Source organism: Hyperolius riggenbachi, chromosome 3 (genome assembly GCF_040937935.1).
Source record: "Hyperolius riggenbachi isolate aHypRig1 chromosome 3, aHypRig1.pri, whole genome shotgun sequence".
Classification (NCBI taxonomy): Eukaryota; Metazoa; Chordata; class Amphibia; order Anura; family Hyperoliidae; genus Hyperolius; species Hyperolius riggenbachi.
In genome coordinates this window covers 375074971-375091040 of record NC_090648.1, presented here as the reverse complement: position 1 = coordinate 375091040, position 16070 = coordinate 375074971, and the positions used below count along the sequence as shown (strand labels likewise).

Below are 16070 nucleotides of genomic sequence, written 5' to 3'. Positions count from 1 at the left end.
ACAAAATAGGGGAACAGTGTTCTCCCCAGGCTTTTTTAGGAGGATGCTCCAAAAGGCTATTTTTGGTGACCACCCGGCTGTTATTTGCTCACCTTACAGCAGAGAAGCGCCAACCATGCATTATCTCATCTCGCACCACCCGGCTATTTTTTTATGCCACCCGGCTACTTTTTCATACCACCCGGCTGGAAAAAAATTATGGGGAGAACACTGAGTGAGTTGTGTGCCCTCTACTACACTGCGCCCTGAGGCTGGAGCCTCTCTCACCTCAGCCCAGCCCTGCCCTGCACATTGCTCCACTAAGAGCCAAGCTGCATACCTGTACAATGCTTGTTCCTTAACTGTCCACCAGAATGATCGCTAAGAATGGTTTCAGGTAGTTTATCATATGGTCAGTTTATATTGTGCAAATTTACTTCTGTGACTTTTTTTTGTACCTCAAAGTTTTTTCTTGCTGTATATAGTTGGAGAAGTGTATGGGTATAAGAGAACAGACTTCTTCTGGCAGGTAGAGGTGGGGATGTGCCACTACTCATGTCTGAATGTGCCTTTATTTCTCCTGATCAGCATTATGGGCAGAGCTGTTCATTCAAGGAAGCCATGAACATCCTCAACATGCTCTTCACTGGTCTCTTCACCGTAGAGATGATCCTAAAACTCATTGCTTTCAAACCAAAGGTAGGTACCCCATCTCTGGGCTAACTGGTAATCAGAGCTTGGAGGAACAAAGCTCAGCACTCAAGGATCCTCTTCAACCAACTTTATTCATCATTGTTAGTGCCACGTAGTAGCTGCACTTGTAGGACTTTCACCAGTGAAGAAATAGAGTTTGTTGAAAGAGGAGAAGTGACCACAAAAGCATGCTGATATAACTGTTTATGTGAGGCACAGCGAAGGCCAAAAGCCACTGCACCACCGGTGTGAATAACCTGTTATTTTCAGATGGTGAACGCTTTCTGTGAACAGTCTCCAGAAATTTGAATTTCTCTTTTTTTTTCTGTAATGCCAACCTTTCCTTTCTAAGCAAGTCTTATGCTTAAGATGTTACTTAGTTAAAGTGGATATATCAGAATGTTTTTTTATTGACACGTCTGCATCTACTACAAGGTGCAACCAAGTTCCTTTCTGATAATTCTCTTCTATAGTCCTATGGAGCTGACCCATTCCAGTTACTGACTGAATAGAGGCCTTAACTTCTCTCATTTGGAACTCTGCCCTGCCCTTTTCTGTCATCAGCTGAGAGCATCTTGTCTGCCAATAACGGGGCTATGCAGGGATTTGTAAAAGCTCAGTTCAATCTAAAAGTAACACAACACTTTATAGAGAATTTATGTGTGCATCAAACCAAGTAACACCTGACAAATCTGGCTTTGCAAATTTGGCCTAATTGGCTACTCACCAGATATAGCTCATGCAAATATGCATTTGCTTTCGCATGCCAAAGTTTGCAGGGTTAAAACCAATACCGCAAAACGGTTGCCCTGCGGGAATTAATTCATGCTACATTAGCACTATCCAGGAGCGCCACGAGGAGGCTTCCCAATGCCCCCATACAACTGGGGTGCCGTGGGGCCCCAAGCTCTCTCACTGCCTGGAAACCACAGCGGTATCCTGGAGGGGGAGGCCGGGAGGTGCAGGCGACCCCCCCCCCCCGCCCCAAGCGTGGCCAGCGCCGGGAACAGCCGCCTGCACCTGCCTCACAAAATTTAAAAACAGGCACTTACCTTAACGTCTATTGCATTCTGCTACATGAGCGCGACTTGGGAGCACTGCACTGCCCTTTATTTCTTGGGGGTACAAGGATGCCTACACATGGCACCCCTGTTGAGATGCAATGTGTATTGCGTGGGCCAACTCCTGCAGGCAAAGCAGGTGGATAGTTTAGATCCTGCATATTCTGGTGGGCGAATGCAATTTGCAAACGCTTTGCCATTTTAATTAGTCAGATGACTTGAGGCAGCCAGTATTTAAAGAGACACTGAAGTGAAAAAAAAATTATGATATAATGAATTGGTTGTGTTGTATGGATAATTACTAGAACATTGGTTGCAAAAAAAAATTCTCATATTTTTATTTTCAGTTTTACAGCTTTTTTTTTTTATAACATTGCATCATTCTCTAATATGTGCAATTTACACCCTACTCAGCGTTGTAAATGTTTTTACAGAACAGCAGTGAACTTTTGACCTTTCCTGAACTGTTCTCTGCAAAAGAAAAAAACAATACAGTTAAGATAAAAGCCATCAGAAGTCAGAGCTCTCTGCGACTTTGAAAGTCGTAGAGCTCAATGGCTATTTGCATAGATAACAACTGGAGTTTCTTAACTCTTCCTGTACTGGAAACAAATATTAGACTTATGTCTCTGCTCCTAATGCTTTATTTCTTAGCTGTACTACACAACCAATTCATTATATCATAATTTTTTTTTCGCTTCAGTGTCTCTTTAAGTCAGGAGTTGACTGGTCAGAGCACACATCCCTTTTTCTGTTGTGCAGCATTCAATCTAAAAGTAAACAAGGCAAATCCTAGCATTAGGGTAAGTGAGTATAAAGAGTGCGGAGACGCAAAATGGTGGACAAAATACCTTTGTTTCTTGGGTCAAATGTGCTTTCCCCACTGCTTTTATCTTGTCCATGACTGAATGCAGCTGGTGGGCGAGTCAATGAATCTACTGTATGTGAAACCCAAAGTACGAAAACAAAATAGATTTCCACCTACATTTCTCCAGAATTCCTGATTTACAAACTTGCATGTAACTTGCTAAGGCCCAGAGCACACTTGCACACGTCAGTACATTTTTCAGCAAGCTTCAATGAAACACATTGCTGAAAAATGCACAGAAGCATGCAAGGGTGCGCAGACGCTAGAGCTTATTCCCTCCTGCAGTGATTTTAAAAGTACATGGAAGGCCCATTTTTATTTTCTCCTTTGTGTATTTTTTTTTTTACAGTAACAATGTGTTGCACGTTGGTCAGTGGAAGTCCATAAACAGATGCATTAAACAGACATGATCCCTCTGCGTCTCCTCTGTAGAAATGCAAAAACAGAAATACGAAAATAAAACGTTCTTATTTTGTCCCTTGGTGGACCTTGCAGGGTCGAAGCTGTACAGACGCATTGCTAGCCTGTAGGCTAGTGACGTGTTCTGTTACTATGCTGTGGGCAGAGGGCACAGAGAGCGGCACATGAGTGACATCACGTGGCGGCTGTGTGAGTGGGGAGAACAATGCTCTCGGCCAACAATGTGCCGGGCTGATTACTGGCCACGTTATCGATGTACATCAGAGGCTGCTGTGCACAGGGTCGATTTTTGGCAGAGGTAGTCATCTAGGGTATGTACAAGGATTAACAGTGGTATAGCCAGTACTGTTAATGTTGTAACTGAGGATAAAATGTTGATCATTTCCACACCTGTGGTTTTTTAGTACAACAATAAGCAAAGTAGAACTGTGTAATATTTTACATAAAAAAACAGAAAGAAAGTAGTTCCTCTAAAGTGGTTATTATATGAGTCAAAAGTCTGACACTACAGCAGTACATTAGACATATCTTTATTGACCAACAACAATAGGTTATAAACACCTAAAATCACAGCTGATCCCCCAAGCCCATTGATCCCATAATAGTTCAAATATACTGGCAAGTTACAACCACCGCTCTCCAAGCAGCAGTGCAGTGGCCCAATAATGTGTGTCTCACCGACAGTATCTAAATAAGGTATATAATATGATGAGACACTGGGTCAGTACTTTGCTGGTCAGACAACAGACCAATATCTATATAATGTATAGATGTAGCTTCTGCCCACCTGAAAGAAGACTGAGAGGGGCGGGGAGAGGCGGAGATTGACTGGTGAAAAGGCAGAGCTACTGCGCACAGCTCTGCCTCTACCAGGAAGGAAGATCTGCAAGCTAGTGGAACTTTGCTGTGCTATTTCTTGGGCATAAATACCTCGTTCTGCGGCGGGAATGTGGCAAATCCTCTTGGAATTTAATGCTGAAGCTGTCTGCATACACAAATAAGGTAAAAAAAATAGACTTCAGTGTCTCTTTAAAGTTATTGCTTTATCAATAGTGACACAGCTGAAATGCCAAAATGATCAGGAATCTTAAAGGGAACCTAAACTGAGAGGGATATGTATGTTTCCTTTTCAACAATACCAGTTGCCTGGCAGTCCTGCTGATCTCTGTGGCTGCAGTAGTGGCAGAATCACTGACCTGAAACAAGCATGCAGCTAATCCAGTCTGACTTCAGTCAGAGCACCTGATCTCCACGTTCAGGGGCTGTGGCTGATAGGATTAGAGACACAGAATCAGCAACTGGTATTATTTTAAAAGGAAAAATCCATACCCTTCTCAGTTTAGGTTCCCTTAAGGGGTAAAACCCCTGGGAACGTGAAGTGTTTAAACAGTGATAAAAATTATCTCCTAGAAAAAACTTAGGAGAAATGCATTGGATGGGGCCCAATATGCTTTTATACAGATCTGTATGTCAGGCGAAAAAGGGAGACATTAGAGAAGGAAAAAGGGACGCTGGATTTCTGACCAAACAACGGATAGTTGTGGGATATGCTGGTGATCCCACTAGATTGTAGAAAAGATGGGCAGACTCTAAATCTTAAACTTTGAGGCCTCTTATTCGGTGTGAGTCTGAGATCTGAACGCTTTATGAGCACACAGGAAAGATACTTGTGGGAACCTTGTGGTACATGTAGCTTCACAGCATTTGTCAATTCTTACACATACCCAAACCAAGGAAAGGGCATATTGAGCACTTTAAGTGGAGTAATAAAAAGTCAAATAGGTTTTAAGCCCCTGCACAGGAGCCTGGAAATAGCTGGAGGAATATGATAAAAAGCAGGCTCTGTGCTCCAGGGCAGAGACTGGCATATCTGATATTTGCAGCCCAAATATTATCCTTTTCCTCTTCCATGTTATGTCCCTGCACTTGCTTGGGGAAGTTAGAAAAAGTGACAGTGATGCAAACTCTGAAATAATTGACCAGTTTGCTTTAAAACAGATGGGGGTTGGGGGAGGGGGGGGGGGGGCAGTTTATCGGTACAAGCTGCGGTGACGTCACCTTTGAGTGTGACAGGTGCTCCCACAGTGTCCCCGAGCGCAACTTTAGTGCGTGCTATGGGGAGAACTATAATGCTGGGGGAGATTAGCTAAAGCAGCTGGGGGGCAAGCTGCTAATGTCCTTCCAAGCGCATTAGTACGATCTGTCGCTAACGCCATCTAAATAAGAATTTTCTCCTTTTTTTGTGCAAGCTTTAAAAAAACATTTTAATCATGGCAACAATTACTATGTATCTGCCAGCAAAAAAAGGTTTTCAGTAGTCACTAATTGTGACAGTGCCCCTTTAAGGTAATTTGGAGGATCTTATGGGTATTTTTGCTCGCTGTGGGTTAATGAGTTACCATAATTTATTTCTATTATTTAAATGTGAAAACATCTCCTTTGACAAAAATAAGGGGAAACTTTAATTATAGCTCGTATCTACTTACTACTGTACTTGGTTCACACTCTAGAAAATTAATATCAAGGTTAAAGCCCACCTCCACTTAACAGACCAAGCTGCCTTGTGCCTTCCACCACCAAAAGGCTTTTACTTAACTAACTTAGGTCCTCAACTTAAGCAGTCATGTGTGACCTCAGTTGACCCCCTTAAACCTGCAGCACTAGTCGGCTGTTTGGATGGTGTCTTCACATCCATGAGCCATACCTCCACCTCCTCCCAAGAAACTCTGGCGAGTATGTCAGTGGTAGGTTGGCAGTTGCCATAGCCACTCCTCCTCCCATATTAGACAACAAGACGAAGTGTGATTGGCTGCAGTAGCTATACACGCCACCTACCATAGATTGAAAAGGAGGTGGGATTAATGAGTGCATGAGCCACTACCCAAGGAGGAGGCACTGCAGGAAGCCAATCTCCTAAATACACTGAGGACCAGATCATTACCATGGGGCTTTCTGAAGGGATTTTGTGAGTATGAGGGCTTTTTTGGGGAGAGGATGGAAGTAGCTTTAACTTGCACTTACCTTGATCACTGTTAGCCTGTTTAGTCAACAGTAGGGAGACAGCCGGCAGCATCCAGTTCAGTAAATGCTCTTTTATTGAAGTAAAAACATATCAGCAGATAACAGCGACGTTTCGACACCTCTTTATCAAGCTCATGCTGAAAGTCTGTCACATATAGGTCACTCTTACACAGGTTTATATACTACACATGATTATGCAGCAGCCAATCACATAGCACTTAGTAACTCCCCAATCATAACAGTCCGTAAGCTGCCGGACCTGATGGGGATTTATAGGCTGCTACCTCATAGGTACATTTAAATGAGATTCCTCCCATCCCCAGACACCCACCTTGGTTAACCGCCGCGGGCGGTTAACCATTTCTGTTATTTCACAATCCATAAACTAGCATAATATCTCTGCATGTAGAATCTGGTTTGATCATATATGCTAGATGCTCTGCCTTTCTTTGGATCCTGGGATGAGGGGAGACGCATAACCCTACTTTACTAACTTGTGTGGCTGTGACCTCCTTTCAGGGGGCAGTGTGTCTGTATCTGCTGACAGTGCACTGCTAACTGGTCAGTTTAGAATATAAGAAAATCTCTCATGCCTAGATTATCCTGTGTATTGTATGGAGCTCTGGTTGCTGCACACTTTTGTTGGGGTAAAATATGAGGTTATATGTAGCAAGATTTTTTGCAGGTTGATCTTGTTTTTAGCTCTCCCTGTCTCTCGCTGGACTAGCTGCCTCATGACCTTGCTCTTCCACTAACATCTTTGCTCCTTTCCAGGCTGACCGGCTCTGATTCTGCTCCTACATCCATATTATTTTACGGCATTCATATAACTAGTCAGCTTCCTGACATGCTGATGCAGACACCAGGACATGCTTACCTCTCCCCTCATCCTCCTAATACACAGACACCAGGGCACACTGACCTCTCCCCTCATCCTCCTAATACACACACACCAGGGCACACTGACCTCTCCCCTCATCCTCCTAATACACAGACACCAGGGCACACTGACCTCTCCCCTCATCCTCCTAATACACAGACACCAGGGCACACTGACCTCTCCCCTCATCCTCCTAATACACAGACACCAGGGCACACTGCAAAAATGTTGCCTGGTCTGATAAGTCTCAATAGAGTCAGAATTTGGCGTAAACAGAATGAGAACATGGATCCATCATGCCTCGTTACCACTGTGCAGGCTGCTGGTGGTGTAATGGTGTGGGGGATGTTTTCTTGGCACACTTTAGGCGCCTTAGTGCAAATTGGGCATCGTTTAAATGCCACGGGCTACCTGAGCATTGTTTCTGACCATGTCCATCCCTTCATGACCACCATGTACCCATCCTCTGATGGCTACTTCCAGCAGGATAATGCACCATGTCACAGAGCTCTAATCATTTAAAATTGGTTTCTTGACCATGACAATGCGTTCACTGTACTAAAATGGCCCCCACAGTCACCAGATCTCAATTCAATAGAGCATCTTTGGGATGTAATGGAATGGGAGCTTTGTGCCCTGGATGTGCATCCCACAAATCTCCATCAACTGCAAGATGCTATCCTATCAATATGGGCCAACATTTCTAAAGAATGGTTTTAGCACCTTGTCGAATATATGCCACGTAGAGTTAAGGCAGATCTGAAGGCGAAAGGGGGTCAAACACCGTATTAGTATGGTGTTCTTAATAATCCTTTAGGTGAGTGTACATCTAGAGTCTTGTCTGGTGCCATGTATACAGCCAATGTCCTAACTGGTGCCGGATATACATATGGAGCCCTGTCTGGTGCCATGTATACAGCCAATGTCCTAACTAGTGCCGGATATACATCTAGTGCCCTGTCTGGTGCCGTGTATACAGCCAAAGTCCTAACTGGTGCCGGACATGGGTGTAACAATAGGGGCCGCAGCCCATGTGCCCGCTCAGGGCCGTTTTGAGGGGCTGGAGTGGTCGCAGCATGAGGGGAAAGCTATGGCCACACTCAGCAGGGGGACCCGCGGGCTCTTCCCTCCAGCTTCAATAACCATGTGCAGCGGCAGACAAACATACTTTCCGTGCGCTCCAGCGTGGATGCTTCTCTCTCTAGCCTCTGACGCGACTTCCTGTATAAACAGGAAGTTGCGTCAGACACTAGAGAGAGAAGCATCCACGCTGGAGCGCACAGAAGGTATGTAGCTGCTGCTGCCCGCCGCTGCACACATATGGTTATTGGAGCTGGAGGGGAGAGCCCGAGGTGAGGGAGGGAAGCCGTCCCCATTCCCCACCGAGTGTGGCATAGCTTTCCCCTCATGCTGCGACCCCTCCAGCCCCCCAAAACGGCCTTGAGTGGGTCGGGGGGGCAGGGGGCCCGCTCAAAATTTCTTAGTTATGCCCCTGGTGCCGTGTATACATCTTGAGCCCTGTCTGGTGCCATGTATACAGCCAATGTCCTAACTGGTGCCGGATATACATCTAGAGCCCTGACTGGTGCCATGTATACAGCCAATGTCCTAACTAGTGCCGGATCTAGAGCCCTGTCTGGTGCCATGTATACAGCCAATGTCCTAACTGGTGCCAGATATACATCTGGAGCCCTGTCTGGTGCCATGTATACAGCCAATGTCTTAACTGGTGCTGGATATACATCTAGAGCCCTGTCTGGTGCCATGTATACAGCCAATGTCATAACTGGTGCCGGATATACATCTAGAGCCCTGTCTGGTGCCATGTATACAGCCAATGTCCTAACTGGTGCCGGATATACATCTGGAGCCCTGTCTGGTGCCATGTATACAGCCAATGTCTTAACTGGTGCCGGATATACATCTAGAGCCCTGTCTGGTGCCATGTATACAGCCAATGTCCTAACTGGTGCCGGATATACATCTAGAGCCCTGTCTGGTGCCATGTATACAGCCAATGTCCTAACTGGTGCCAGATATACATCTGGAGCCCTGTCTGGTGCCATGTATACAGCCAATGTCTTAACTGGTGCTGGATATACAGGATCTTCTAAAAAAAATTAGCATATTGTGATAAAGTTCATTATTTTCTGTAATGTACTGATAAACATTAGACTTTCATATATTTTAGATTCAAATACACACAACTGAAGTAGTTCAAGCCTTTTATTGTTTTAATATGGATGATTTTGGCATACAGTTCATGATAACCCAAATTTCCTATCTCAAAAAATTAGCATATTTCATCCGACCAATAACAGAAAAGTGTTTTTAAAACAAAAAAAGTCAACCTTCAAATAATTATGTTCAGTTATGCACTCAATACTTGGTCGGGAATCCTTTTGCAGAAATGACTGCTTCAATGCGGCGTTGCATGGAGGCAATCAGCCTGTGGCACTGCTCAGGAGTTATGGAGGCCCAGGATGCTTCAATAGCGGCCTTAAGCTCATCCAGAGTGTTGGGTCTTGCGTCTCTCAACTTTCTCTTCACAATATCCCATAGATTCTCTATGGGGTTCAGGTCAGGAGAGTTGGGAGGCCAATTGAGAACAGTAATACCATGGTCAGTAAACCATTTACCAGTGGTTTTGGCACTGTGAGCAGGTGCCAGGTTGTGCTGAAAAATGAAATCTTCATCTCCATAAACCTTTTCAGCAGGTAGAAGCATGAAGTGTTCCAAAATCTCCTGATAGCTAGATGTATTGACCATGCCCTTGATAAAGCACAGTGGACCAACACCAGCAGCTGACATGGCACCCCAGACCATCACTGACTGTGGGTACTTGACACTGGACTTCAGTCATTTTGCCATTTCCCTCTCCCCAGTCTTCCTCCAGACTCTGGCACCTTGATTTCCGAATGACATGTAAAAGTTGCTTTCATCCAAAAAAAGTACTTTGGACCACTGAGCAACAGTCCAGTGCTGCTTCTCTGTAGCCCAGGTCAGGCGCTTCTGCCGCTGTTTCTGGTTCAAAAGGTGGTTCATGCTTCCATCTGCTGAAAAGCTTTATGGAGATGAAGATTTCATTTTTCAGCACGACCTGGCACCTGCTCACAGTGCCAAAACCACTGGTAAATGGTTTACTGACCATGGCCTGCCAACTCTCCTGACCTGAACCCCAAAGAGAATTTGTGGGATGTTGTGAAGAGAAGGTTGAGAGACGCAAGACCCAACACTCTGGATGAGCTTAAGGCCGCTATCGAAGCATCCTGGGCCTCCATAACACCAGAGCAGTGCCACAGGCTGATTGCCTCCATGCCATGCCGCATTGAAGCAGTCATTTCTGCAAAACGATTCCCGACCAAGTATTGAGTGCATAACTGAACATAATTATTTGAAGGTTGACTTTTTTTTTGTTTTAAAAACACTTTTCTTTTATTGGTCGGATGAAATATGCTAATTTTTTGAGATAGGAAATTTGGGTTTTCATGAGCTGTATGCCAAAATCATAAATATTAAAACAATAAAAGGCTTGAACTACTTCAGTTGTGGGTATTTGAATCTAAAATATATGAAAGTCTAATGTTTGCCAGTACATTACAGAAAATAATGAACTTTATCACAATATGCTAATTTTTTGAGAAGATCCTGTACATCTGGGGCCCTGTCTGGTGCCATGTATACAACCAATGTCCTAACTGGTGCCGGATATACATCTGGAGCCCTGTCTGGTGCCATGTATACAGCCAATGTCCTAACTGGTGCCGGATATACATCTGGAGCCCTGTCTGGCGTCATGTATACAGCCAATGTCCTAACTGGTGCCGGATATACATCTGGAGCCCTGTCTGGTGCCATGTATACAGCTAATGTCATAACTGGTGCTGGATATACATCTGGAGCCCTGTCTGGTGCCATGTATACAGCCAATGTACTAACTGGTGCCAGATATACATCTGGAGCCCTGTCTGGTGCCATGTATACAGCCAATGTATTAACTAGTGCCAGATATACATCTGGACCCCTGTCTGGTGCCATGTATACAGCCAATGCCCTAACTGGTACCGGATATTCATCTAGAGCCCTGTCTGGTGCCATGCATACAGCCAATGTCCTAACTGGTGCCGGATATTCATCTAGAGCCCTGTCTGGTGCCATGCATACAGCCAATGTTCTAACTGGTGCCGGATATTCATCTAGAGCCCTGTCTGGTGCCATGCATACAGCCAATGTCCTAACTGGTGCCGAATATTCATCTAGAGCCCTGTCTGGTGCCATGTATACAGCCAATGTCCTAACTGGTGCCGGATATTCTTCTAGAGCCCTGTTGTAACGATTGTGGGATATCTCCGTGTTCAGCGCACAAAGATGTGCGCTGACACTGCGGAGGTCCTCCACAAGCGTGTCAAGATACTAGAACCCAGCTTTTGGTGTAAGCACCAGTAGAGGGAAATTCCTGTCGGCAGATGGCGCTGGGGAGTGCAGAGGAACCAATCCTCTGTACCTCCACAAATGCCAGACAGGAATTGTACGAAGCGCAGAACGCAATCGCAAGAGAAGCGATTGCGAATGAGAACGAGCAAAGGGACAGGTTGTATGTGTGTGCGCCAATCTAGTCGCCACCCCGCGACCGCGCACACACAACAGCAGGTGCGAAACAGAAACGCAACCGCCAAGAACGGCGATTGCCAGAAGTGACACAAGGCAGATCAGAACAGAATACGAGGATAGCAAAGGCACAGCAAATCATACAATGAGAAGATACGGAAAATAATAAACGCTAGCTAACCGCGAACACCGCACTCATTCGCAACAGTGCACGCGGTTATGCGCGGTCTCCACGTGATAAGCACAATAGAGACAAGCACGCCTAACTAACCATCAACAGACAAACACGAAACAAAGAACGTGAACGCTTGCTTAACGGTTACCTCATCGAGCCTACAGCAAGCGCCCGTATCAGACAAGACAGACAAACGAGAAACAGGAACTAGGCAGAAAGGATCCACCGCTCTTCCGCCAGAGCAAGTGTGATCCAAGCAGGAACACAGATCAGAAAGATCCACCGCCGCTAACGCTAGCGGCTAGTGCGATCTAAACAAGACAGATCAGATGAGGTAGCTGGTAGCAACCGCTGCTCCAGCTTACACTCCAGGAACTAGATCAGAAGGATCCACAGCCGCTACCGCTAGAGGCTAGTGCAATCCAAACAAGACAGAGCGATTCGCTATCAACCGCCGCTGGTGACAGCGCAATCGCGACAGACAAGACAAGACAGAATAGGCAGTAGAAATTATACACAAACTGACTGCACTAACTAGGAATGCAAGGAGCACTCCCCAAGAATTAACTATACTAAGATAGCAGTGGCTGACACTCCAGGTGAGTCCAGCAGGAACAAACCTCTATGAGCAGCGAAGCATTGTGGGACACACATAGTACTTATAGTACACGCCTCCAATGAATGTGGCCAGGCAATTTGCATGACAAAGTATGCAAATTCCTCAGCAAGCACGAGCTGCAAAACTGACAGAAGGTCTTCTTTCCAGAGTCCTGCAGCATGCAGACCTAAATAATGATCAAAAGGCTGCCTGCCTGCGCAGGCAGCTGAGCGGATCGTTACACCTGTCTGGTGCCATGTACAGTATACAGCCAATGTCCTAACTGGTGCCGGATATACATCTGGAGCCCTGTCTGGTGCCATGTATACAGCCAATGTCCTAACTGGTACCGGATATACATCTGGAGCCCTCTCTGGTGCCATGTATACAGCCAATGTCATAACTGGTGCCGGATATACATCTGGAGCCCTGTCTGGTGCCATGTATACAGCCAATGTTCTGACTGGTGCCGGATATACATCTAGAGCCCTGTCTGATGACTAGTATACATCTATAGCCCTGATTGGTACCACAGGTATACAGCCACATCCCTGTCTAGTGCCATGTATACATCTAGTGTCCTCTGTGGTGCCAGGTATACATCTAGAGCCCTGTCTGGTGCCAGGTACATATCTGGGGTCCTGTTTCATGCCAGTCATACAGTTAGCCCCCTAGCTGGTGCCAGATATACAAGTCAAGCCCTGTCAGGTGCCAGGTATACATCTGGGGTTCTTTCCGATGCCAGGCATAAACTGTTAGACCACAAGCTAGTGCCAATCAAACAGCACTGAGCAGTCAGGGCACAAAACAACAAACAGTGCAGGGACTACCCCTTGAGGACCCTCTCCTGCACTCTTAGAATCAGTGCTGATTTGCATATGTTTTTCCAGGTTGTGGCTGCGACAGGAAGATGCCCTGTCATGCAGTTTTCAGTGGAAGTGACCTGTGATTATGTACTTTATCACATCTTCAGTTTATATTACTCAGATTTATTTGAGGGTTACTTTGAGAGAAGTGTGTTAGTTCAACCTTACACCTGTTTCATGATAGTATTTCTGTTGCAATGTTTCTCTCCTTACCTTTAAAAGCAGTCACATCTGTTCAGACTTTACTCAGGAATAGAGGTGGTAAGTGAGATGCTAATACAGTAATTCCAACATGTATGGAAACACATTCAAATTGTAGGCAGCTTGGAATCGGGCATATGTGCAGGAATTGAATTTGCTGATCTGCATACAATTTGCATGAGAGATGCATGAAAACTGGAATTGTCCGCCTCTCATGGACAACCTCTGAATTTCAGCTGTATGGATTTAGAGTCAGACATCCCAGCTCTCAGAGATAATGTTGCTTCAATGACATCTAGTGGCGGTTTATCATCACTGCAGTATATCATTCTAATTCAGAACCTCCAATGTCATATAGAGTCAGACATCCCAGCTCTCAGAGATAGTGTTGCTTCAATGACATCTAGTGGCGGTTTATAATCACTGCAGTATATCATTCTAATTCAGAACCTCCAATGTCATATAGAGTCAGACATCCCAGCTCTCAGAGATAGTGCTGCTTCAATGACATCTAGTGGCGGTTTATCATCACTGCAGTATATCATTCTAATTCAGAACCTCCAATGTCATATAGAGTCAGACATCCCAGCTCTCAGAGATAGTGTTGCTTCAATGACATCTAGTGGCGGTTTATAATCACTGCAGTATATCATTCTAATTCAGAACCTCCAATGTCATATAGGGTCAGACATCCCAGCTCTCAGAGATAGTGTTGCTTCAATGACATCTAGGGGCAGTTTATAATCACTGCAGTATATCATTCTAATTCAGAACCTCCATCCCGAATGTCCTACAGTATAGTTCCAACTATAACAGACAGACTTATGTCAGCACAAATCCTTCTACAACCATGAGGTATCATGATGTGCACAGTGACAGAATGATGTATTGTGTGGCAGAGTAATCCGTTTTGTGCATTGTGCCCAGTGTTTGTGCATTGGTGGTTGCCATGGGATGACTAAAGCCTGAGCTCCTTGTAGTTATCTACAGTTGTGTATGGAACACTGACATACACTCAGCCACATCTTTTTATAGCTGTAACCTGAAGCCATGTGGTTGCAGTATACTGGTAGAGATTTAAGCTTTCCAATAGTACGAGACTTTATGATGATCACTATGATCATTGTACAATTACTCTGGGTTTCCATTCTGTGCCCAGTTAAAAAATCAGTTTATATAAAATGGTATTCCATTTTGAGATGAGGTCTGCTGAGCCTCAGTCTGCTGATGATCCCAATTCTGAAATCGCCCTTGTATGTTTCCTTTTACTATTCCTACCCTAGCTAAAGTGTCCCTGCATGAAATATGCAGCAGGAGAATAGAAACCTGTGTGAATGGGTGCTGAAGGTGTGCTTAGCACCTGAACACCCAAGATTCAATTACATAATACAGATTCACAGCATCCACCAATAACTGGAATATCACTTGTGCAAGGAGTAAGCCTTCAATAGATAGCATTGAGTAAGATAATTTTTTTTCAGTCTTTCATATATGACTGATGTCGATTTAGCCACAGTGAGATGAGTTCCTTATTAAACTTCAGAGTATGACACATTGGAACACTCTCCTATAGTCAATACTTTAAACCAAACTAAAGAAAAAAAGGTTATAGATGTACTGCTTATTGTAATATCAACTGAACAAAAGCGATTAACCCCTGTAGGTGCCAGCACCTGTATAAAGCATACTAGAAGAAAAGCAGAACCATAACCAGTCTAGCTGCACTCAAAACAGGTGAAATTTGAATGGCAAAAAATATGCTTCACTTAAAAATATGCTTCACTGTTAATCATACGAACAAAAAACTGAAAAATATGGGAATGGTTGCATACATATCACAATACATGTTAGACCTAATAAGCCTCACTCCTATCTAGTGCAAAGTATACGCCCATATATCACCCCACAACATACACATTAGTGTTGACATAAATAGGCCATTCTCATCCTAAAAACTCAAGGCAGTCTATAGCATAATAAAGGACCTCATAACTTCAAGGTGGAAAAAACCAACATGTCCATAGGACGCATTATAAAACTGCACAACAATCAAATTGATGCAGTTCCTAAAACTGAAATCCTCCTATGGAGTGGCCTCTCTCATTCCGTTTTAGAAACTGCATAAATGTGATTGCTGTGCAGTTTTATAATGCGTGTTCCTTAGAACTAACACACCACACCAAAACATAAACACAAAACCATTTTCTGTTGGGCATAATGGATGCGCCAAGAACCACTGAAAGCACACAAGAACAAGATGAATAGGAATGATTAACCGTATTTGTACAGTGTGATATTTTTACCACCCTTACTCACAGTATGACATCTGACGGTGCGGAAGAGGTGGGCTGTAACCTATAAAACTCAGAGCACCTAATAGAGTCTCATATTTTCATTTAGATCTCAAGAGCTGAGCTACTGGCATAATTTTCCCTGTCTGTCCTTTTCCCGCTGCTTTGCTAAGTGTCTTGCATTGAATCCTCGTCTTCACTTGTGTTTGTCATTTGTTCTTCTGTCCAGTAACTACACAAATTTCAAGTTGATCCTTTGGTGGTAGAGATCTTACTAAGGTGCCCATCAATGGTACAATGCTGATACATTTTACCACATCTATGCAATATGGGGGACTATTTAAAGTATGTGTTCAAACTCTATTCATTCCGTTTACCCTTCTACTACATAGATTTGGTAAGTTTGTAC

General features: G+C 44.4%; 1 protein-coding gene across 22 annotated transcripts in view; it reads left to right on the top strand.

Moving 5' to 3' along the window:
• Nucleotides 1–16070, top strand: part of CACNA1C (calcium voltage-gated channel subunit alpha1 C) — a 710887-nt gene that overhangs the window by 577066 nt on the left and 117751 nt on the right. For all 22 annotated transcript variants that reach the window (XM_068277205.1, XM_068277193.1, XM_068277198.1 and 19 more), the window contains one exon: nucleotides 568–678. In XM_068277205.1, coding sequence (XP_068133306.1) covers nucleotides 568–678 — 111 coding nt within the window. The remainder of the gene's footprint in view (nucleotides 1–567; nucleotides 679–16070) is intronic.